At 41.4% G+C, this 26,074-nt stretch overlaps 1 protein-coding gene across 1 annotated transcript in view; it reads left to right on the forward strand.

Moving 5' to 3' along the window:
• Positions 1–26,074, forward strand: part of CGNL1 (cingulin-like 1) — a 159,957-nt gene that overhangs the window by 38,553 nt on the left and 95,330 nt on the right. The window contains exons 2-5 of the mRNA XM_012658027.1: positions 15,842–17,458; positions 18,259–18,353; positions 19,840–19,945; positions 25,401–25,502. Of these exons, the coding sequence (XP_012513481.1) occupies positions 15,857–17,458; positions 18,259–18,353; positions 19,840–19,945; positions 25,401–25,502 (1,905 nt within the window). The 5' untranslated portion in view covers positions 15,842–15,856. The remainder of the gene's footprint in view (positions 1–15,841; positions 17,459–18,258; positions 18,354–19,839; positions 19,946–25,400; positions 25,503–26,074) is intronic.

Genomic DNA, 26,074 nt, shown 5'->3' on the forward strand with positions numbered 1-26,074 from the left:
TTTCCTTCTTTCCATACTATAGTCTCTGGAAAGAAGTCTGTATGTATTTGCAGCCCACACTTACAGAGTGAGGAGTTATGCTCCCTGTCCTTTAGGGAAGAGAGTATCTAAATAAATTGTTTGGAATTCTGCGTGGGAGATTTGTCTGTTCTTGCCCACGTATGTATGTATATATTTAGTCATTTGTTCATATAAATATGGACTCATGGATATTTATTTTATACTTTGGGTTATAATCCAATGCTTCTTTATTTTGTTCCAGCTTTGGCCACTGGGAGCTCTTTCAATTGGCTCCTGTGTCCCTTTGACACACCTCCCTCATTGTGGGTATTTGTTTGTTTTTTGAGTACCTCTTTAATTTCTGACACTACAAGATGCTCTAGGCTCATGTTATACATTTCCTGCCCCAGTCTTAGAATCAGTGGTTTCTTCGAGGAATCTGGTTCTTTTTATTGGAGAATTTATTGGTATTAGGAACGAAGATCTGGGTGCTAGGTTGCTCATTGCTACTGGGGTATGGTTGCTTCTGGACTCTCTCAGCTGAAAGAGCAAGGAAATATACATGTGTATACTAGCCCGTGCATGTGGACGTATTTATAAATATTTCTACCTATCATGCAAAACAGGAGCTCATGCTGGTGTCTCCAGCTCTAATCCACTATCTCATGGATCATTCCAGCTTTATCCCCTTGCATGCCTGCAACCTGTCACTCCAACAGGTAGAAGGCTCCCACCAGCTGACATCCATTTACTTAATTGTTCAATTCTAGTACACACGTAGATAGAGTGGTTTCAAAATTTTTAATGCATTCCTCTATGGGAACAACGTTATCGACTACAGTCAAACACTGATGTACAGTACCTTTTGCCTTTAGTCTTACAGATTCTGTTCTTTTCCAGAGTTACTTAGGTCAGCACCTTTTCCCATCACCCCCTTCAGTGAGGTTGTTTCATATATTTATGATGCAATTAGATTCTTTTGGTCTGATGGCTCTTTAATGGAGAGACATGAATGGGAAAATGAAGACTCAGGCATTAGGGACCTAAGTTAGAAAAAACCTGTGAACAGTTCATTTCCTTGTAGCTACCAAACATGTGGTGGTTCCCTACTGCTGGACGGTGGGGTTCTTGTGGTCTTCACTCCTGCTTGCCTCTGTTCCCGCCCATTTGCTGTGCCCTGAATGTTTGTGTCCCCCCCAAATTCATACTGGAGGTTGAACTCCTATCTCCCAAACGATGGTGTTCAGAGATGGGATCTTTGGGAGATAATGAGGGTTAGATTAGGTCACGAGGATGGAGGCCCTTATGATGGGATTATTGACTTTACAAGGAAAGGAGGAGAGAGAATCGGTGTGCTCTCACCAAGGAAAGGCCACATGAGGACATAGCAAGAAGGCAGCTGTCTGCCAGCCAAGAAGAAAGCCCTCACCAGGAACTGAGTTGGCTAGCACCTTGATCTTGGACTTCTAGCCTCTAAAACCGTGAGAAATAAATTTCTATTGTTTCAGCAACTCAACCTGTGGGTATTTTGGTATAGCAACCCAAGCTGACTGATATACCATTGTATATGGAAAAAGCACAGGCACCTGTGGACTATTGAGTGGCCCTTTCTTAAACCAAACTCCCTAATTCTCTATCTACCCTTAAACAACACAAGCACCTGCCCCCGCTTTCTTCCAGGGCACCTGGGGTAGGAGACAGGTCCAAGCAGTGTTCTTGGTAGTGCATTTAGATGTGAGAGCTCCAGGTTAAGGGTCTGATGAGACACTTTTGGCTAAAACAAGCATTAGAATCAAGGGAGGATGTCTCTCAGTGGAAAGATTATTACCTACGTGAAGGAAAAAACAACCGTTTTCCCAAATATTCTGAGCCCGCGTTAGAGCAGAAGAGCCTGGCTTTAAAGCAGGAAGCACGCTGAGAAAGGTAGGAGAGGGCTGTGACAAGGGTGCCCTCGGATTTGGATCGCGTCTGGGCTCTTCAGCGTGCTCAGCCGCCAGGCACCGGGTGCTCCTGTGCCGACAGGAGTGGGGACCTAGCAGGGATCCCGAGTATGGATGTGAGTGATTGATTGTTCAAAGGTCTGAGTTAAAGGCTTCCTAGAGGCAGATTTTTCTCTGAGATGCTGATTGTGGGTTTTTACTGTTTCTCCTTTTATTGTTCAGTGTTTAAATTCATCATCATGTCTTCTCCCCACAACTGTCAGCTCATATTTTACAAGTAGAGACGTCGCTGGAGCTGTATTCCACCTAGGTAACAAAATGAAGCCCAGGCCAGGCGCTACACTCTATAGATGGGTGATTAAAAAAAAAAAAAAAAAAAAAACCAGACTGTTAACTGCCAGGGAGGAATTTCCTTTCATTGTTTGCCTTTTGTGTTTCTTCCTTTTTCCTCTTCAGTTTTTTCTCCTTTCTTTGTAGTGATTTTTTTTTGCTTTTATTGCCTGTTTCATTTCACAATTTGGCACCTGTTTTGATAGCAGTGTCTGCTTCCTGCCACCCTCAGGACAGTCAGAGAACAGGGTAAGTTTCGGGCTTCACCCCACGATTTCCACCGAAGTGACTCACAGAGGCTCCCAGCGGAGAGATCTACCCATGAAAATAAATTGCACTTTGGTTTTTAATACAAGGACCTCTGTAAATTGAGCCCCTAGGAGAAAACGAAGACATTTAAATGCTTTCTCTCTCTTTGCAATTTGCTGTGTGTTAACCACCCAGAATGAAGTGTATGTGTTAATGTTCAACACTGGGTTAACGTCCAGAGGATTGTTTTGGACATTACAGTTCAGAGTAGGTTAATGTTCAATGGAAAAGCACTTAGATGAGTACTTGGTACATAGTACCTAGTAAGGGTATTGAAGAGTTAATTATGTTGTTATTATTGCAAACTAAAGAATTGCTCCCATGCTGCCTGTGGTGGGCTAGTAAGGTAAAGATGAGGGACCGACTGTTAGTTTTGGGTTTAGGTGGAGGAAAATAAACGAATTGCTACTGTTGTGTCTGCTCTAAGAAACGTGTTGACAGGGATGGAAATGGATCCCAGAGCAGAGGTTTGGGTCTAAAAACCTGGAACTAGGGATCTTGATAATGGCTCATCCGAGGGAAGTCGGGATGTGTTAGGTGGTCCCTGAAAGCCTTTTTGCCTTTAGAATGTGATTTCTACGGAGGTTCCCATCCAGCTGGAGTAGGATGGGGCAGGAGTGGGCATTAATAGCTCAAGGGGTTCTATAGGGTAGAAGGAAAAGGAGTGATTTTTTTTTTTTTTCTGGTTTGGATTCTCTTAGTAGTGTTTTTTTTTTAAGGTATTCCCAGGGTAAAAAGGCATTTCTGTATGCTTCTACAATTGGTTTTTGTTAACTGCAACTCAGGACGACAGGCAACTGCCAGAGGGGGGAAAAAAGTAATATTCAATAAAATCAGGTAATGGCTCAGCTCAGAATTCTTCGAGCGTGAATACCAGGTTATGCCTTTTTATTTGCGCCCCCACCCCACCCCAAGAATGCAAACACATCCCTGGAGAGAAGAAACAAATATAGCAGAGATTTCATACTGGGTGCAGGGGAGAGTGTGGCGCGGGCCAAGGGAGGCATCTCAGTTTTCTGTGACAGCCTTTTATTTTTGTGTCTGGTCGAGCTTCCGTGCCTTCCACCCCAGTGTCAAAGTTCTCACCAAGGTCACCTTCGATCTCCATCCTGCCTAACATGGTGCTTGCTCCCCGGGCTTCGCCTACGTGTTGGCAGCATTTGGCTTATCTGATCCCTCCTTCCTTCTTCAGGCACCAGCTTCTCTGGGCTTCCAGGACGCTGCACTCTGGTCTGTGGGTTGCACTGGCTGCCCCTTCTCAGTTGTCTGTGCCCGCTCGCCTCTTCTGCATGGTTCTCCCACGTTGCAGTGCTAGAGCATAGATCCTGTTGGGATCAGTAGTGTTTAAAGGCAGGTAAGGATTCCGTGGGTCTGGGTGGGGCCAATGTTTTGCATTTGTAACGTGCTCCCAGGTGATGCTGTCACTGCTGGTGCGCAGAGCACCTGTGCGGCTCAGCGCTGGGGCTCTGTCCTCAGCTTCTCTGTCTACCTTACTTCTCGGCTGAGCTTCTCTTGTTGGTGAACTCTCACCCCAGAGTCTTCCTGAGGCCCACGACACCCTGTGCTTTGGCTCCCACTCGCTTCTCTGACCTCAACTGTTCCTGCCCTTTGCGTCTCCTGTGTGCTCTGGCCAGGGCGGCTTTCTTGCCCATCCTCTGCCTTGCCTCGCACCTCCTTCCCTCGGGAGCTCTAGACTTGCTCTTCTCACTACTGGGCCCTCGCACGGCTGGCAAAGATCTCGTCATCTCTTTCAAATTAAATGTTTCCTTCCCAGAGAGGCTTTTCTTCACCACCGTTCCCACTGCTCCCTGTCACCTCACCTACTTCCGTGTCTTCAGAACACTTACCAGTCCTTGTTCATACTCTCTCCGTACTGCGGTGTAAATTCTGCAGGGACAAGGACCTTGTCTCTCCAGAGTGCCTAGCATAGTAATAGGCTCTTGGTAAGAACTTGTTAGTAGTTCAATAAAACATTGGTATCAGCATATCCTGAAGGAGCTGAGGACCACCAACACTACCACTCAATCCGATGTCTGCGTTCATAATGGCCTGGGTATCAGAGTATATTATGGTATTTTAATTATTATGAACTGTTGGATAGAACCGAGGCAGAGAGAACACATAAACAATGCTTTCACACCCTGTGAAGGCCCAATAGTATTATGGCAGACTGGACAAATGAAGGTTTCATAGTCGTTTGAATAAAAAAATTGAGGCATCCCATTGCACAAGGTAACATGAGAACCTGTGCTGTAGCAGTTCCTGTTCACACCACCTGTGGTGGTGATACAGTTGCAACAAAATTATCATTGCCTTGCATATTAAATTAGTGTTGTGAATTTGGGTTATATTCGTTTTTTAATTGTATTTATATTTAATGTGCAGATATGTTTTCGTTTTGTGGTAACATAAGAGCTAGAATAATTTTATATTTGTACGTATTATGGAAAACAAAATGAATGCTGAAGGTCTTTGAGAATCTTTTTCTTTAAAGGCATTTGTACATTATGCAAGCTTGTGAAAGACTAAAACAGGAATTAAGCAATATTGAAGGTGTGGCTGAAGACAGGGAAAGGAAAAGGTCTTAAATTTTAAAAGTGCTTGTGAAAAGCTATTTTTAACAAAATAAGGATAATGTAGGCTCTGAGTGGGCTATTAAATTTTAGCATGACTTTAAGAGTGAAATTTAAAAATATCCATGTTCGTATGAATACAAAAGAATATACTGAGAAACCTTAAAAGACTGAAATGTGTAATACTTTGTTTTGTTTGTTTACGTAATTGACACTTCAATTTTGGATTACTGATTTAATTTGTTTTTCTTTTCTTTTCTTTTTTTAAAAGACGGGTCTCGCTCTGTAGCTCAGGCTGGAGTGCAGTGGAGTCATCATAGCTCACTGTAACCTGGAACTCCTGGGCTCCAATGATCTTCCCACCTCAGCCTCATGAGTAGCTGGGACTGCAGGCCCACACCACCATGCCTGGCTAATTTTTAAATTTTTTGTAGAGGTGGGGTCCAGGCTGGTCTCAAACTCCTGGGCTCAAGTGATCCTCTTACCTTGGCCTCCCAAAGTGCTGGGATTATAGGTGTGAGCCACTGCACCCAGCTGATTTAATTTCTCATATTTGAAAAACATCCTGTGTTGTGAAACTTCCTTGCTGGAGACATGTCTATAAAATAATGATATTTAAATCTGAAATAAAAATAATAGAGTGGATGGCCTTTACCCACCAATTCTAGGGTGCGGGTCAGGGGGTATGAAGGCAGGGACTCCCAGTCCTAACTCATGCACCAGCCCCTCTGCCTTCCCCGGCTCCTAGAAATCAGGGAGGGATTGTGCTTGGGAAATCGGGCGCGAGCGGGAGACATGTTCTTGCTTTGAAAGGTGACTTGAATGCTCCTTCTCCTTCACGCATTTCATTTGAATATATGTGTTTGTTTCTTCCCTGGTCATTTCCAGGTACAGTTTCAGGCTAACAGGGCCAGCTATATAGACCTGCGATTCCAGGGGGCCCTGGGGCAGAAGAAGAGGGCTGGGATGGGGTGGGGGTACTTAGGAAGGAGAAAGGGAGCAAGGGACCGCAGAAATGCTTGCAATATCTGAATGCATGGCCAGTTCTTCAGTTACCTTAGTGACTGGTGAGAACAAGTTGCAGCATGTTTGGGGTGACTTTGAGGTCTGCGTTTGGGTAGCCCCTTCCCCCGCCACCCACCTGAGAGAATTCTGGGGAAGAAGATCTTCCTGGGGAGTGAGGTCCCTGGTGTCATCAACTTTGGGGTAATAACTGTCTTGTACAATAGAGAACCTGAATTTGCACATGTAAGAATCTGCTAGGTTTCTGTTTTAGAAGGTTTATTTTAGTTTTATTTCTTAATATTTTGGGTGACTACACAGAGTTACGATCTATTTAAGAGCCACACTACACGATATTGATTAGGTTTCTGTGGACAAATCCAGGTGCCTGTCATTTATAGCATCGTCTCTCTGGGACCTGTGCAAACAGCAGGGAGGTGGGAAGACTGCGTGATGTGGATGCTTCCCCGGTGGCTCTGGATTTTGCATTCATTTGACCAAATTCGCTTGTGATGCAAATTCCCTCATCCTTTTCTCTGATGAGGACAGAGAGACAGGTTTCCCTGTTTGGACCTCTTGTTTTAGGTGACCAAGAACGAAGATATTTTGCAGGAAGTACAACATATTCCAGGGGAGAATATTTAGCTTTGGCATTCGCTTTGCAGAAATCTTTGAGGATGTTTTGAGAACCAGGCTTGTTACAGCTGGCCTTGCTGGAATTCCACAATGTCTCTTCCCTTCTCTTAAGAGATGCTTGATAACCCCGGGGCCCATTTTCTACTTTTGGAACACACACACCTTGTGACGTGGAGGCTGGAGGTGGGAAGAAAAGCCATAGTGAAGCTGTGGGTCTGGTTCTAGTGTTTTAAACAGTTATAAATATTCCCGTTGGAGGTGCCTGAAGGATGTGTATTTGTTATGAAAAACTTTGACTTTTTTTTTTTTGTTCACATTGTTCAAATTTTAAAAGGGAATTCAGAGAGCTGTGTGCATTGAACATGGTTTATTCATTCATTCATTTATTGACGTGTGGGACACTGTTCTGGGTGCTGGGAGTATGGCAAAGAGGAAGGGCTTGCCAAGGAGCGACACTCCACTGAGATCTGACGGACAAGAGGTCGCCTTGCTGGCGCAAGGTGGGGCATAGTGTGACATGCTTTGGTCCACAGCCCTCCAATGGCCATGTAGCTTAATTGTACCAGATACTGTGGGAGGCAGGAAAACAAAAATACAGTCACTGCTCAAGAAAGGGTTCAGGTCTTAGAGACAGGCTCTGGGTCTAAATCCCAGTGCTGCCCCTGACCTAGGTGTGAGATTTTGGAGGAAATTATCAACCCATCAGAACGTACACATGTCAAAGCAGAAAAGATAGTTCTGCGAGAATCTGATCAGATGGGATGATATAAAGCATCCAGCACCATCCCCAGTGCTGTGGAGGGAGGATGTGTGTGTCTGGCTCAGAATCGGTTGAAAAATCTTAAGATGTTGTTGGGACAAAACTGGTCCACCAGAGAAGCTGCCATGGGTGGCCCGTGCTGAGCTCTGCAGTGCTGACTGCTGGACGGCCAGAGAAGAGTCAGAATCTGCTGGAGTAGGTGAGCCTCGAAGAAAACACAGGCTTTTCATAGGTGAAGGAAGACAGTTTTTTACTGGAGGAAAAAAAGATATTGAAAGTAAAGGTCATAAAAACAGGGTCTCGCTGCACAATGTGAGGATAGAAGCTTCTCTTGTTGGGTACTTGTAAAAGTGTCCCCTTCTTCTTGGTGGCCCTGTATAATAGTATTGATGCCAATAATGTCAACATGAGCATAGGGTGTGCCCTGGGTTTAAATAGTTTTTCAGTGCTGAGTGGACTACAGTGAAACCAGTGACAACACTTGAGAAATCTAAGAAGACTCTACTTGGTTTTAGCAGGTAATTTATTTCTTGGACGTTTTTGTTTCAGTGTAGGATTAGGTAAGTATAATATATGAGGGATGACAAGTGGGTTTTATTTTGTGTCTGCACTGATCAATGGGCAGTGATTGCAGAAGTGCAGTGTTGAGGAGGAGTCTGAAGCCAGATTTGGGCTTAGAGAGGGAATGTGGTAATAACCTTTTATTGATACGTTTTAGGCTTAGGCTTCATGTAGGAAACTGTAGCACAGATGGCATGGATCTGTTAACTCTGGATAAGACCTTTTCTCTGTATGTGGTGATATGAAGATGTTTATTCATTTAACAGATATTTATTAAATCTTCGCTATGGACAAAACACTGTACTTTAGAGTCTCAGCTTTCTTATTTCTTAATTAGTTAATACATTATTTTAGGATGTTAGTGGTTAATGGCTGGTTAACCAGTGGGGTTTTTAGCCTCTGCCTCATAAGTGTTTAAAAACATTTTATGAACAAAGTCAGTTTTCACGTGGCCATAAATGCCACACTGAATTTCTATTTTTGGTTCCAGATTCCTTTCATTTCCTTTAGCATACAATGTATGATTTAATTTTCCCAATTACCTTATGAGGTTGTCATTGATAATCTGACTTTAGAGATAGGAAAACACTCAGAGAAATTAAAGAACTTGTCCAGCTCCAGTATTTGACTTGAGTCAAATATTACAATGTTTCCCACCCTGCATCCGGAGTAGTGCTCCATTACTTATCCTCAGAACTGTAAACGAGTGTGGCTTAGCTTTGTGTTGCCGGGAGAAACCATTTCAACGGTCAAGAGATGAAAAGGATGAACGACATATCTTAAATTCTTTTTTTGGATGTGAATTCTGCATTTTTCTTCAGGGACTGTGAAGAATATGAAATATTTATCACTGAATTTATTAAATTAATACAAATTATTAAAAATAATATAAATGAAATTGGGAACACACGAGCACCATAAATTAAGTGGCGATATTCTTGCTAACCAATCTGGAGACGTGGGATCAGGAGAAGTGGGACGGCTGGAGACCCAGCCATGGGGAAGTGAGGGAGGCAAACTTCTGGAGGAAAGTGGGGAGTCCTGGGAGGAAAGCCAGCTTGGTGTCCATGCTCCCAGGGCCCAGCCACACATGGTCAGATGAGAAAGTCCCAGTGACTCCTAATCTTCAAATTCCTGGATGATTCTCCTAGGTCTCCAACCCTGGTAAAAGGAACCTTTCTACAGGCTTGGCTTTTATTTTTTGACACCATCTTTTGTTGTACGAGCTGAGTTTAAGGAGAAGCTGTGGCACTCAATATTAAAAATTTAATTTTTTTTCCCCAAAATAGAAAAGTTTTGGTTATCAGGCTCATTTAAAGGGATTCAAAACATACTAAACTGTGTAAAGTGGACAGCGACTCTGCTTTTATTTTCAAACCTCAGGTTTATTTTTGAAATTGTTTTCCCAGGGAATTCTGAAGGCTTGACTGTGTGCAAAGACACTTCCTTTGAAATCTTAAAACTTTGACCAGCTTCCAACATTTGTACTACTAAACATATAAATAGAGAAAGAGAGAGACAGGTGGAACATAAAGATTAGATTAAGTAAGGCTGCCTCTTTGTGTCATGTTAGGGAATGCATTGAAATAGGTGTGTATTTTGTTTATCTTGGGTTTTCCATGCTGATATTTCGCTTTTATCTAGTTGAGGTTCTACTGTGGATTTCCCACACGAAATCCTGTCTCCCCACCAGTCCTGTAGACAAATCCTTTAGAAGTAAATGTTCACTGTTTAGAGGTTTGAACTTGCGTTTATCATCAGCTAGCAGTGGCTTCCCTTTGCACGAGACAGCCACAGGATCCCCCTCGGGAAATTACTTTTTGGTTCGTGGCTCACTTATTTCCTAGAATTAAGCTCAAGACTGCGCTGAAGCTCATTAGCTCCCTGTACCTGCTTTAGATGCTCTTTTAAATGACTGGTATAATAAAACAATGATTTCTTCAAAGCAAATGTATGTGGAGTGCCTCCCCCATGCCAGGTACTATGTTGGGTGCTTGGGCCAGCCTGACCTGGCTGTTGGGGACCATTTTCCTTGGGAGGGAGGGGCAAGCCATGGCATAAAGGTTTCAGATTGCCTGGTTGCATTCCTCAGTAGCCCTGAGGATGCCCGGAATGGCTGGCGAATATGTATGCAGGGCCTGGAAGTGCCACTGAGAATTAGTGGTGAGGTGGGTGTGTGTGGACCAGCATTACGTGACTAATCTCCACGCTCAGCTGATAACATGTGATGGCCCAGAGAGAGGAAATGTTTCTATCTGGCATATGTTCATAGTTCTTCCAAGAGCTAAGCTCTTTGTTCTTACAAACACGCTCATTGATCTCACTAACTAAAGCAATTATCATCATTTAGCAGTCTTTTCATAAAGTATTATTTCCACTCCAAAACACCACTTTCATTTGCCAAGCGCCACAATGTTGCATCCTGGCAATTGATCAGCATTTACTGCCAAATTATGTAAGCCCTTGGTTGGGCTTAGTCCCCAATGCCAAGCATGTCTGTGCTGTGCATTAGGATTGTAAACGTGGCCCAGTGCCTGGAAGTGAGGAACAGCTGTCCTTAAATTCATTAATTAATTCAGTGTTTACACTTTGACTGGGAAGGAAATCCACATTTGCTTAAGACACCAGTGCCCAACTGAGAAATATCGTTCCCTGAAAATATTGGATTGAGGTTTGTTGTCAAGGAAATGTAAATTGTGGACATTTCATGAAATTCAAACATGCGGATTAATTTACCAACAGGGAGCTAAGATTATAATAAGCCAAGGTGGCCTTATTCAAAGATTGAAATGTAATTAGTGTTGACTGTAGTAGCAGCAGCTATTGAAAAGGACTATAAAACCCTAGATAAGAGTTTTATTAATAAATATTAGAGGAAGTATTTTCATTGAAAAGCTGTCAGCATAAGAACAGATTATTGGTGAGCAAAACAACTCCATTTAGTAAATCCCACACACACAAAAAGAAGCTCTTCTGTTAAAAAAAAAAATCGTTATAAACTTTAATAAACACGAACACTTCCAGAGATCCAGAATAAAACATGCCAACCCTGCTCAGAAAAAGGGGGTCAGGACGCCTGGTCATTTTAGTCTCAGCCTTGGGCCTCGCTCTATCTGTGTATGCCAGCTGGACTTGTCCTTGGTACTGAGGTGTTTTACAATATTATTAGCCTTGTCAAGCTAGATGAGTTTAAAAGTTGATCTGCTTTTCAAAATCCCATTCAATAGTAACAGAATATAAGATGTTTAAACCTACACCAGGCACAGAATGGTAGTGGAGATGGAGTGGAGAGCTCCCCAGCCCATGGAGGTATGACCACTGGGTTGGGGAGAGAGGACACCCACACTGCAAGTGTCTGTGGCCCTAAACTAAGACTCTAGGGCATCTGTTACTGTAGAAGGCTGGGGAGACAGGCTGGAATCCAGGGAGTTATTTAAGAGCCTTGAGACCTGGAGTAACTAGACCTCTACATTCTTCTCTGCACCGTGGCCCTGCCCCTCTCCCCAACCCCAACAGCAGCCTGGAGGTCTGTTCTCTGGAGAAATGGAACTGGAAAGGTGTTGAAGGCACATGTGGATAACTGAAAATAGGGTCATTCATGACAGCTGTGGCCTCTAGTGCCCCGTCCCAGAAGGCCTAGCAGCCAGGCACATGTAGCCCTAGCAAGGGAGTGCAGGATTCTTACTTTCAGGCTCCAGAAAATAATGCCCCCAGATACTGAAATTTGTGGGTTCTTCAGTGGAAAGTTCCCCCACCTCCCCCATTAGTTGCCCTCTGCACACATGCAGAGCTTCGGATCTGCTTTGGTACTTCACTCTTAAATAGGATCAGCAGGCAAGGATTACCACTCACAGTAGGAAAGCCTTCAATATGAAAGACAGGGACCAAAACAAATAGAAAAAGAGAAATCTTGCAGAAGGTGGAAATGTTGCAGAAAGCAGAGAAAACATGTTTTTTGAAAAAAGTTATAGTTATCCTCAGAGGGAGAGAGAAGCCATTTCACCTCTGAAATAAGAAAGCATTTATGAAAGAGAAACAAAGAACAGGAAAGAGTGATTGGAAATTACAAATTAAATACCTGAATTTGAAAAATGTTGGGGATATATCTCTCAAAAAATAGAACAAAAAAGATGGAGTTAAAAAGTAGAAAAGAAAAAAGTTGAAATTTGGTCTAAAAGATTCAACATTGCTATTAGAGTAGATGCAAAAACCAAGAACAGAATAAAATGGTTCTGTGAACATTGTCACAGAAAGAATTCAAGCACATTTTGTAGAACTAAGGACATGAATTTCCAAATGGAAAGAATATGTTAAGTGCCTACATTTTATAAAAGTGCCCAGTTTTGTAAAAGCCATACCTGGGTATGTCATTGTGAAATTTCAGAACACCAGTGATAAAGAAAAGGTCCTGAAAACCTTCAGAGAAAAGCAAGCGGGTCATACACAAAGGAAAGGATATAAAAGCATCAGAATTTCTAACAGCATCCCTGGAAGCTAGAAGGTAATGGAATAAAAAATCTGAGGGAAATTATTTCGAATCTAGACTCTAAATTTAGCTAGACTATCAATTAAAAGTAAGCGTAGAATAAAGACATTTTTCAAAATACAAGGGCTCAAAAAATTTACTCCCTTGGACCTTTTCTTAGAACTCTGTTAGAAGTGTGTTCTGTCAGACCAATTGGGTAAACTGAGAAAGAGGAAGCCATGGAACTCAGGAAATAATATTAGCACGAAAGGAAGAGAGCAAAGACCCCTAATATAAGGCAGGAGAGTGGACGGCTGCAACAGGGAGGTCAGCAGGGGGGAAGATTACCACGTTATCTGATGTTTTGAGCATTTAGAAATGAATGCTGGTAAGTGTCTAATAGACATGACGTAGCTGGTGGAAGGATTTAAGAATAAGTATATAGAAAACAAGACAAGTTATTAACTCCAGTAAAAATTTTGTGAGAAAGGAAAGATGACCATAGTATACAACTTGGCTCTTTAGTGAATAATGTTTATATAACATAATAATGTAAACAATTAGCTCTTGATTTTACTGTTGGGAAGCTAACAGAATGAGCAATTTGTATGTATGGTGCATCGTCTACCACATGTAAAACGGATAAGAAATCATAGTTAGGAATATTCGTTAGCAACATGGAAGTAAGTACTAGAAGAAACAGCTAAAATTTGCAGTTATTTTTTTCTGGGGAACGTATTTGAAATTGGGGAAGGGAAGCTGGGGAGTATAGGTTTTCACTATATCTTGTTTTACTCCAATTAAAAATTCAGTTATTTAAAAATATTAGTATAACTTTGACGAGAGTGAAAGTAGACCTAATGAAATATTTGGAATTGGTGGGATGATACATATTGCAGATGAATGTACCTCTCCAAGTTGTTCCTATCTATAAAGTAGGAATTGATATGTTTTACATTTAAAAGAAAAATCACCAAGCAAAACTGACAGCACCGTGCTAGCAGTAGGAGACTGAATGTATCCAGAAAGACCCCAGACAAATCAGAGAGGCAAAATAGGTGAGGACACGCTATAGCTGCACTAAATAATTATTAAGGTTGTACTAGTGGATGGATTTTGAATGCTATAACTTAAAATGGAAACTACACCCAGCACCTGTGAAACATTGACAAAAATTGTCCATATATTTGTCCACAAAGGAAACCTCAATAAATTTAAAAAGGAAGCAATAGGAGAGACTTCATTTTCTGACCACAGTACAAGTGGAAATTAACAACATTTAGAAATAAAGACTCTCCAAGCCAAAACAACACAACAACGAAATACTGGATGTGAAAAAACTTTCTCAAAAACAACTCTTGGGTCAAAGAAGAAATCAAAACCCCAAATGGAAAGTATCTAGAAAATAGTAATAGAAACATTACTGTGGTAGAAGCTGTTGGCTGCCTCCCCAGTATCCATTCTCCTCTCTCTTTTTACTAACAGAACGTTGATTTTGTTTAGAGCATCAACAACCAGCTAAAAAATCCTATTTCCCAACGTCCCTTCTGCTGTGGGTGGCCGTGTGATTAAGTTCTCACCAATAAGATGTAGGGGGTTATTGGTGGGTGGGCTTCCAGGAAAGCTCCTTTAAAAGGAAGTTGACTCATCTGGCCTAGGCCTTTGGTGTATGTGTTGCTGGCTCAGCCATCTTGTAATCATAAGGTGTCTAATATATGTCAAAGATAGATGAGTGGAAAGATAAAAGAGGTGCTCCTCGTAAATATCCTGGGGTCTATTCCAGCCCCGGACTTCCTACCTCTAAGCAAAAAATCCTAACTTACGTCTTAAACTGCTATTTTGTGTCTCTTTGTTAGTCGGAGCTGACATAATTCCTAAGTGACACAGTTACATACCACAATTTATGTGACTAAATTAAAGAAAGAAAATAAACATATGAAGCATCCAAGTCAGGAAGTTGGGAATAGAACAACAAAATAAAATGAAGGAAAGCAGAAGGAAATAATAAAGATCAAACTAGAACTCAGTGAAATAGAAAATTAAAGAAAAAGAATGATAAATCTAAGAGCTAGTTCTTTAGGCAAACAACAATTAAAAGAATATATATACATATTCTAGTGTAATCAAGAAATAGAAGAAAGCACAAAATTAGATAATAAATAGATACAGAAGAAATGAAATGATTTATACTTTGTAAAACCATGCAAATAAATTTGAAAATGTGGATGAAACAGTTGACTTTCTTGGAAAATATGCCACCAGATTGAGTCCAGAATAGAAAGAAAACTCTAAAAGGCTCCTAAAAGTGAAAGAAATGAGACAGCTGTTATCTGTGACCAGTTGTTGCTGTTCCTCCTGGGTCTCCTTTGCTGTTGGAGTTTTTCAGAGTCATAGAGGTGAATTTCTGCTGGGAGGACGTCAGAGCGTGGGTAGGGTGGGTGTCCTGCTTGGTGAGCTGTCTGCAGTCATCGGACGAGGCTGGCCACACACCAGAAAGGTGAAGGCAACTATTTGTGGCATCAGGACCTATCACAATATGAAGAGCTCTGAGTCATCTTCATTTTTTTTTTCTTTTTTTAAACATTTTTCAGATCAATATGCTACTGGACCTTTTTTGGTAGGGAAAAAAAGACTGAAAATTTTTATCTAATCTAATCTCACCGTCAGTTTCACAAACAGCTGATTCTCTTGAGTCAAAATGTTTTAAACATTGTATTTACATACCTAGTGTTAAAGATTGCAAAGTAGGATTGTGCATGAAAAAAGGCCTCAAAGTGTTTTGAGAGGAAAACGAACAGAATAGGAAAAAAAGAATGGTGAGCATCAGAATTCCTTAGCTCTTAATTATTTTCATGGAAAATTACCTAATTCTCAAATGCTGGTAAGTAGAACGTCCTATTGGTTAAAAACAAAGTGTGAGGAAACCAACTAAGAGGAAAGAACAACCCAATCAGCCACAAGCTAGAAACAGAATAATGAAGTTATGCCAAAGGCTCAGGTCATTACACCAGTTGTCTACCATCAGGCCAGGGTTCAAGCCCTGAGTTGACAAACACAACGGGTCACGGGGGCTGGAGGGTGGCTGGAAGGGCTTGTTCGGCCAGTCTGGGTCAGGAGAGGGCGGCAGCTCAGCATTTGGTTCTGAACTGTTTGCTGTTTAAGTGTCTTGTCTTCTTTGAACTTTGAAGTCTCCCCCTCATAATTATTCCAGTCTTCATTTAAATAGATGTAATTCTAACTTAATGTCCCCATTTCTTCCTGGTAGCTGGCACAGTGAACCATGGAGCTGTATTTCGGAGAATATCAACATGTGCAGCAGGAGTACGGGGTCCATCTGAGACTTGCAAGTGATGAAACCAAAAGATCAAGGAATTCGCAGCACGCTAAGGCAGGCTCCTATGGCGTCAGTATTAGGGTCCAGGGGATCGACGGCCACCCCTACATAGTCCTGAATAACACGGAGCGGTGTCTAGCAGGCACATCTTTTGCTGAAAATGGGCCACCATTTCCATCTCCAGTGATAAATAACCTTGCTCTACATTCCAGCAACGGTCCTGTGCTAACGGGGAACAGCGCAGAATTGCAGCTCCCAGAAAACCCATATGCCCAACCCAGCCCAATAAAAAACCTGAAACAGCCCTCTCTCCACGAGGGCAAGAATGGAGTTCTAGATGGCAAAGATGGGCCAATGAAGACATCCCACGTGCTCAACTTTCAGAAGCATCCAGAGCTTTTGCAGCCTTACAACCCTGAAAAGAATGAGTTGAACTTACAAAACCACCAACCTCCTGAGAGTAATTGGCTAAAAACTTTAACGGAAGAAGATACCAATGATAAGAAGCCCTGGACTTGCTTTCCCAAACCTAGCACTTCCCAGCCTACCAGCCCTCCCTTGGAAGACCTAGCCAGATCCAGTGTGACAGCCATTCGTTTATGCAGCTCTGTGGTCATCGATGACCCCAAAAAGCACACCTCGGTGTGTGTGAACGTTCAGAGCTGCACCAAGGAGGGTGTGGGAGAAGAGGCCCTTTCCCCTAGCGGGAGACACCTGACTGCCTATAGCCCACACGCCCACCCCGAAGCCAAGAAAACCAGGCCGGACGTTCTTCCCTTCCGGCGACAAGATTCCGCGGGACCGGTCCTGGATGGAGCTCGGTCCCGGAGGTCGTCCTCGTCATCGACAACTCCCACTTCAGCCACTTCTCTGTACAGGTTTCTACTGGACGATCAGGACTGTGCCATCCATGCTGACAATGTCAACCGTCATGAAAATAGAAGGTATATCCCCTTCTTGCCAGGAACTGGGCGGGATATCGATACGGGATCAATTCCAGGTGTGGATCAGTTAATCGAAAAATTTGACCAAAAACCTGGACTTCAGAGAAGAGGAAGGTCTGGGAAGCGAAACAGAATCAGTCCAGATGACAGGAAAAGATCCAGAAGTGTGGATAGTGCCTTTCCGTTCGGTCTCCAGGGGAACTCGGAGTACCTGACTGAATTTAGTAGGAACTTGGGCAAGTCAAGCGAACACCTCCTCCGGCCATCCCAGGTGTGCCCGCAGAGGGCACCGTCTCAGGAGCATCGTGGGAGGCAAAGCGTGGGCCGCACCTTTGCAAAGCTGCAGGGAGCAGCCCACGGCGCTCAGTGTGCCCACCCCAGGCCTCCCCAGCAGAACAAAAGTGGAAAAGTTCTGGAAACCAAAGGTAGTCAGGAAAGTACTTCGATTCGTGCGTCTTCCCTCCCAGCACAGAGTAAAAAGGAGGAGGAAATAAAAACAGCCACTGCTACGTTGCTGTTACAGAATCGGGCCGTAGTGACCTCACCTGATTCTGGTGCCAAGAAAATTTCTGTGAAGACTTTTCCTTCCACCTCAAATACTCAGGTAACACTAGTGTGGTTCCTGTCTTGTTTTGCTTTTTCTTTCTAAGTGATCTAAATGATGTACTCATGTGCAGGAGGCTGTAGGAACACATACCCTCAATCTTGAATCAGGAATTGCACATCTGAGTTTTTTAGGATCAGTTTATATCCTTCCAATGATGTCCCATTGCCAGTTGTGTAGTTTTCTGGGTTCTTTCAAGTACAGCTAGATTCCCTTTGTGATCTTTCTGCGAAGTAACTTGTCAAACTCCCCAGAGAGGCTGGAGTTTTCTGTTTGTATATGTGTGAAATCTGAAAGTATGCAGAGTTTGTTTCCACACAGAGCTTCAATGGTTAGGTTCGTGTAGATACATTAATTCTCCTCATGAAATGGAGGGACCAGGTTAATTTCTAGCCTGAGAAATTAGGTTAATCCTAGTTTAGGTTAATTGTATGTAAAGTGTTGGAATATAAGTGATACCTTTAGTGCTTGGGTAGTAACAATAAAAAATAATGATATTGATAAAAATGATAATGAGGTTGGTAAGTGCCAGGCACTGTGCGTTGTATATTACAGGACTGCACCAACCCTATGAAGATAGGTCCTGTTAACCTCCATTTACAGGTGAGAAAATTGAGAGGAGGAGAAGTTAAGGAAGTTGCCTGAGGTTACAGAGCTAAGCGTTGTTACTGGCTGTAATGAGGATGCTTACCTGGGGCATTGTTTTTGGAAAGTAGGAATGTGTTTAGAAGCCTCTGCTTCAGGGTTTTGCCTTCTTCCCAGAAATGTCTAGTGGTCTAATAAGAGATGTTCTGTTCCAGGCCACACCCGATCTCTTAAAGGGCCAGCAAGAGCTCACTCAGCAAACCAATGAGGAGACGGCCAAGCAGATACTTTACAATTACCTCAAAGAAGGGTTAGTGTTTTTCTTTAAAGAGCAAAGCATTGTCATTTCTGGTGGGGCTTTTAATTTCCTTTTCTGAGGCCTTGTGTATTTTACCTTTCCTTCTGCCCTGAGAGAGCCATTGGAGGGTAAAGACTCAGTGGCTGAAGTTTTCATGACAGTGTTTAAATCTTGGGTGGTGGGGGCTGGGGGAAAGGAGTGCAGGAAAAGGCATCATACGTTAAAAGTTAAAAATGGTTATATTTTTTAAGTGACCCTGTACTATTTGCAAAGCAAATTCAAAGATAGGAAGAATGTCTGCTGTTCAGGTTCGAATCCAGTCTGCCATCACCGTGAGTTCTTTCATGCACGGTAGTTCTCAACCACTCCTCATTAGAAGCTGCCAGTGAAAACCCCCCCTTCCCTCCCCAGAGTGAACGCTGGCCAGGAGCCCCTGCTTCCATTATTTCTCAAGTATGTCTGAGTCATTTAAAAGCAGCGCTTTCCATACTTATCTTGGGGGTTGCGTTGGAATAATCTTGGTTTCAGTCCTTGCTTAGATACTGTGCTGGAATTCTAGGCGAGGAATTCGAAGTTTCTGTTTCAGTTCTCTCATCAGATATGATTAAGAAGAAGAAGGAAAAAAAACCCTTTATAGCCCGACATGAGTGAACATCAGCCACTTGGCAAATACTCATCAGGATCAAAACATTTTATATTTTCATATCTTGCCTTACATTTATTAATCTTTGCCAGTATTGTAACCAAAAAGATTCTTCTAGCTAAGAACTATTAATAGTTATTAGTATCTCCCTGTGAAGGGATTAAGGTAGAAGAACTTTTGATTTTTAAAATTCTTTACATTCTTTATTTTATTTTTAAATTTTTGGCACATGACTATAGTGGGAGTTGCCTGTTTAAGGAAACTTATTTTCAATCTTTTTCTTCCAATTGCTGGGCATGGGGCAGACGTTAATAAAGCTTTTATCTGATTGTTACCTGTGAAAGTCCAGACAAAGGGCTGCCGTATGGACAGTCTTGGCTTGGGGGTTTTATTTTTTAAACAGAGGCTAAACAAGTGAAGATTGTTGCAGATCTTTCTTAGTGTAAGGTTTAAAGTAAAGTGTGTATGTGTGTGTGAAAGTGTGTGAAAGAGACACACACAACAAAGAAAAGGAGGATTCCTTTTAGAATGAACATGAGGCATTTGAATCCAGTAACAAATGCTAAATTTTCACTGTATGTTTTCCCCAAGTTTATTTAGAATGTGGTATGTCTCTCACATATTTGAAAATGGAAACCCTTGTTCCAAATTGAACAGTAACATATAACAATATATTTGAAGAAAAATATACCATCCAGCCTGCTCCCGTCACACTGGTTTTGTTTGCAGCCTTAATTAATTCATGCCTCTTGCAATCTGTCTTCTAAAAGGGCTTGTATGTGTGTCACGGCATAAAAAATATTCTGAGCCCCGTGTTGGTGTCCCTCATTGTTTTCTCTGCTGCCTCTTTTTCAGGAGCACCGATAATGATGATGCTACTAAAAGGAAGGTCAACTTGGTCTTTGAGAAAATCCAGACTTTAAAGTCTCGAGCAGCAGGGAATGCACAAGGAAATAACCAAGTAAGTGGAAGTTTTGTATTTTGCAGAGTGCATTGAACAGGGAATGTGGTCAAAAACTTGCTGCTTCTTCAGTCTGTATGTTTGTTTATAGTAGGTGGGACATTTCCTAAGTGGTGAGCAGTACTACTCATCATGTTTTAAATATTGTTCCTTTGCACTAGGTCTTTCGTTCAGAAAGATTTTAAGATATTTTATTTAAAAATACATAAAATGTAGCAAGTGATGTAAATAGGTGGTGAGGTTTACAAGGGGAAAATAAGAATAGGAAGACTGAAACGACATCGTGGATGGAGAACTCTAGCATTGTTGTAGGCAACAGGTAAGTGTGAGCAGGCTTAGGCCCCAGCTCTGGGACTTCAGGTGTGAAAGAGGATGAGGACTAGAGACTTGTGAAGCCAACTAGTGGTGAAACTGCCTATCTCGTTGATTGTGCTGAATTTGAGTTGGGACTTAGAGATTTTTTTGGCTAAAGAAGGATTCATTTCATACTGGATAAACATCTACTATATGCCAGACACAACTCATGCCCTGAAAGGAAGTAGCACTTAAGAGAGTATTAGGACTCATTTCTTGCTTGTGTACTTCCCTTCCCCTCCCAGGGGAATTCTGCATGGGCAGCAAAGAGAAGATACCCAGAGGCAGGTAATCCCAAGCTTGTCTATAGCTTCTTCGCAACTTTGGAAACATACGTATAGACGGTATTTTTAGGCATCAACTACCCTCTTTTCTCTTTACTGCTCAGTATTCTAGCACTCAGCTGACCCATGACTGCTGCTCTGGCTTGAAATAGAACAATGCTCTGTGTGTGTGTGTGTGTGTGTGTGTGTGTGTATGTGTGTGTGTGTACGTACGTACAGACACACAATTCCCCCTGGGGAATCTTTAAATCATACACCTTGCTTTATATGCAGCCTTTAGGAGCTCTCCATAGTTCTTAAAATTAGTTCAATATTTTTTGCTAAAACTCTTAAATCTAAATTATCATCATGATTCTTGCTTTTTGTTTACCTTTATATTCTTAGGAAGAACACAGCTGTTGGCATTGTTGTTAAGACTGTCACTGTGGGTCACAGACTGGGGATAACTAGCCCGGACTGGGGAAGTCAGAATAGCCCTTCTGGAGACAGTGACACTAATAGTATCTCAAAAGATCACAGTCTAAAAGTACATTTCTTAAAAGAGGACATACAGATAGCCAATAAATATATGAAGAAAATGTTCAACATCACTATATCATCAGGAAAACATAATAAATCAAAACCACAATGAGGTATCACCTCATCCCAGTTCTGATGGCCATTATGAAAAAGAGAAAAAAAATAACAAATGCTGGCAAGGATGCAAAAAGAAAGGGAACTCTTATCCTCTGTTTGTGGGAGTGTAAGCTAGTACTCTCACTACAGAGAACAGTGTGGAGGTCCCTCAAAAAACTACAAATGGAACTGCCATATGATCCAGCAATCCCACTACTGGGAATTTATCCAAAGGAAAGGAAACCATTATATCAGAGAGACATCTGCACCCCATGTTTATTGCGGCACTGTTCACAATAGCCAAGATGTGGAATCAGCCTAGGTGTCCAACAACAGATGAATGGATAAAGAAAATATGGTCTATATACACCGTGGAATACCCTTCAGCCATAAAAAAGAATGAAATCATGTCATTTGCGGCAACGTGGACGGAACTGGAGGTCATTATGTCAAGTGAAATAAGCCAGGCACAGAAAGTTAAACACTGCATGTTCTTACTCATATGTGGAAGCTAAAAAAATTGATCTCATAGAAGTAAAAAGTAGAACAGAGGATACTAGAGGCTGGGAAGGGTAGAGTGAAGGGGAGGGATAGGAGAGACTTGTTAAAGGATTAAAAAGAAGATCATAGAATTTGCTGTGAGAAGAAGGGTGTTCAGGTCAAGGGAACGGCACAAACAAACGTAAGAGGCATGGGTTTGCCAGGTTTAGGGAACTGGAGGTAAGTCAGTGCAGCTGGAACACAGAGCCGGGCTGTGGGGAGCAAGAGCCGGGTAGGAAGGACCTCAGAAATCACATAGGCAGTTTCCATTTCAGGCTGCCATTGATGGGCGTGGGCTACCATTGATGGATTTTAAACAGGCACGCATACCATTGTGTTTGTAAAAGTTTATTCCTTTTGGAGCTTTTCAAGAGAAGTAGGATTAGAGAATGAGAGACTAATTAAGAAGCTGCTGCCAAATCAAGCAAGAGATGATGAGAAGGTGAACTAAGACTCTAGACGTCTGGCTCTGATCACAGTGCTGTGACTGTTTAATTGCCCACGTTTTCCTCCCTCTTGTGTTCTGAATCTGATTATTTGCTGGCAAAGGTTTTGAAGTTTTATCTTCTTGGTGTCAGTTAAGTGACTACCTAGCAGAGGATGTGAGACCCCTCTCCCTTATGGACTGAGACGGTATTGGAAAACCGCAAAGCAGGTGGAGTTTTGTTTGGGAAGGAACAATGTATAAGTCTCCTGCTGGGTTGGAGTTCAGTTTCTAAAATGGGTTGTTTTCATTTTGCCCAAGAAAATTGGGAGTCCCTCATTTGTGCAGTTGGGTTCTAGTCCCCTTCATAGCAGTAGGTGGGGAAGTACCTCGTTGCAAGTTCATCACATGCAACTCACACCTGGATTCAGGGGCATGTGAGCCAAGATGCTGCTTTTTCTAGCTCTGATTCCTGCCTTTATCTCTTCCCCTCAGCTATTTGTAGTTTTGGAATCACGTTTCTGTAGGATTGTAGCCAAATCCTTTTGAGAGCATCATCCTGTTATTTCCAGGAAGAAAAAAAAAGAGATCTGTTAATATTCATACTCAGATCAGAGATGATATTTTCTAATAGATTCTCTTTAATCAGGTCCCTCTTCATTATGGAAATGTAACACCTAAAAGCAGAAAGCAAATTTAGCGAACATACATTTATTTACTACTTGCATACAGGTTGTGTAGAGAGTGAGGGATAAAAATCTCATTGGTGATTATGGATCAATAATCTCCATGTAATGAAAATTCTGTACCAAATGTATGAACAAAGGGAAGACAGAGATGTGGGCTTTGGGTATAACTTCATGCAACAGATGAGTCTTCAGCAAATGTTATGTTTTATATTGTTTTATTAGGATATAACTTACAGTAAAGTTGCGCAAATCTTAACTGTATAGTTCACTGAATTTTTAACATAGGTTTGCTTGTATGCAAACACCACCCAGATCAAGACACAGAACACTCTTGTCACCCAGAAGGTTTCCTGTGCTTCTTGCCAATCAGTTATACCTCCTCCCTCTGGAGGTAATTACATCCTGACTTCTATCACCTACGTTAGTTTTACCTTTCTTGAATTTTACACAAATAAAATTTCATAATATGTACTCTTGTATGTCTAGCTTCATTCTTCATTTCCTTAACATATGTCAGCAAGATTCATTAATGTTACATGTGTCAGTAGCTGTTTTGTATTGACATGTAGCCTTCCTTTATTTCAATATACCATAGCACGTACTCTCGGTAGACATTTCCAGTTTTTGGCTATTCGGAGTAAAGCTACTATGAACATTATTGTACATTTTATGGGTTTTGACAAATGTATAATTACATATATTCACCATTATAGTATATAGAATAGTTTCACTGCCCTACAAATCCTCTGTGTTCTGCCTGTTTTTCCCTCCCTCTCCTCTAACCACTGACAATACATAATCTTTTTATGGTCTCGCTAGTTTTGTCTTTTCCAGGATGTCATATATTTAGAATCATACAATTTGTAGCCCTTTTTAGATTGGCTTATTTCACTAGTAATATGTATTTAAGTTTTTTTCCATGTCTTTTAATAGCTTGATTGTTTATTTCTTTTTAGTGTTGAGTAATATTCTATTATCTGATGTACCAGTTTTTTTTTTTTTTTTGAGACAGAGTCTCACTCTGTTGCCTGGGCTAGAGTGCCGTGGCGTCAGCTTAGCTCACAGCAACCTCAAACTCCCGGGCTCAGGTGATCCTCCTGCCTCAGCCTCCCAAGTAGCTGGGACTACAGGCATGCACCACCATGCCCGGCTAATTTTTTCTATGTATTTTAAGTTGTCCAGCTAATTTCTTTCTATTTTTTTTAGTAGAGATGGGGTCTCACTCTTGCTCAGGCTGATCTCGAACTCCTGAGCTCAAGCAATCCTCCTGCCTCGGCCTCCCAGAGTGCTAGCTGATGTACCAGTTTATCCATTCACCTACTAAGGACATCTTGGTTGTTTCCAAGTTTTGTCAATTATGAATAAAGCTGCTATAAATATCCATATATAGATTTTTGTGAGGACATAAGTTTTCAACTCATTTGGGCAAATACCAAGGAGCACAACTGCTGGATCATATGGTAAAAGTATGTTTAGTTTTGTAAGAAACTGCCACACTGTCTTCCAAGGTGGCTGTACCATTTTGCATTTCCACAAACAATGAATGAATGAAAACACCAGCATTAGGTGTTTTCAGCGTTTTGGATTTTGGCCCATTTTAATAGGTATGTAGTGTTATCTTATTGTTGTTTTAGTTTGCAGTTCCCTCATGACATTGTTTGGGCGTTTAAAATTTTACTGTGCTGTGGTTTGGAAATGCAGTCAGGGAAAACCCGGGATGAATGGAGGACTACCTCACGTGTTTCCCTTTTAAGGCTTATACCTCTGCATTGGTCATTTTTCAATGCCTGCAATTAATTGTTTTATATATTTCATCTGGCTTTTGTAGTTTTTGCTGGGAGGGTAAATCTGATATTAGCTACTGTATCATGACGAAACCAGAATCCCAACAATCATTTATTAACGTTTTATTAAATGTAGGAGAAGTGTTGTATTCTGTAGATTCAGAGATGCATAAGACATGGTCCCTGCCCTCCAAAGTTCATAATCTAATGTAGTGATTTTTAAACTACTCCTGAGAAACGCTGAAGCTAAATTGTGTTCCTATCATTAAAATAGAAAAATGAATGTCTTTCCCCAGTTTACTTACAGGAAGGTTTTGTTGCTGATTTTTTGTTAACCACTGATTTCTATGGACTGGAATCTAGAATTTATTATGAAGAAGCTTTTTAAGTTTTACTTATCCTACATTTAATATGTTAATATTTTATAATATTCTACAGAGTACATTAAGGACTTCTAATATATATGCCACCTATGCAAGTTTTAGTCATATTGGACTAGTGTTGAGAAATCTGATGAAATAATTCCTGTGGCTGTGGTACATGCTGTAAAATAAAGTTCAGTGGAGTCACAAGGGGGCTGGCATGGTTAGCTCTGCCTGTAAAGTCAGGGAAGATTCTCTGTAGGGGTTGACATTTGAATTGGGTCTTAAGATGTTTAATGTTATGCCTCATCTGTTACTGCACGGATTATATTTGGGGAGGGAAGAGAATTAAAATAAAGCATCCTGAACATCTGAATTAGGATATCTTTGCCTTTAATTATAGGCTTCTAATTCCTCATCTGAAATAAAAGATCTATTGGAACAGAAAAACAAGTTGACTGTAGAAGTGGCTGAACTTCAGCAACAGCTTCAACTAGAAGTCAAGGTATCTGGTTTTCCCATGATGCTATTTTATCCATTTCTGTCTTGGTTGATAAAGAATATTTTATACACATTAGGATACCCAGGTGAAGGGAAAGCCATTTTCCAAAAGAAACATTCCTCTCATCATTGAGTAAATTCCTCTGTGTTTGGCTGCTGCTATCTAAATAAATTTTATTTTTAAGTAACCACAGCATTTAGAGACTGTTTGCTTTGACAGAGTATAAGAAATGCTGCTGGATTCAGGTAGGCCAACAGGAAACTAAATGCGTGTAAAACATCTGAGCTAAATAATAGACACAGCAGAGTGAGGTTTAGCTGTGTTTGTGTTTTTTCTTTTTACAAGTATTACAATTCATGAAATATAAATATTTAATATTCTTTCTAGTTACAAACTCCTATGCCTTTAATTATGTAGTTTGATTAAGTTGTTTAATAACATTTAAGTGCAAAGACATGGCGTCCAATAGAGTTTAGAATGGGCTTCTGTGGGAGTATGTTAAAATCACACTGATTCACGTTAGAATCAACAGAACATCAAAGAAGAGAGGGAGAGAATGAGAGCAAACCTAGAAG

This window comes from Propithecus coquereli, unplaced genomic scaffold, assembly GCF_000956105.1.
Source record: "Propithecus coquereli isolate 6110/MARCELLA unplaced genomic scaffold, Pcoq_1.0 Scaffold57, whole genome shotgun sequence".
Classification (NCBI taxonomy): domain Eukaryota; kingdom Metazoa; phylum Chordata; class Mammalia; order Primates; family Indriidae; genus Propithecus; species Propithecus coquereli.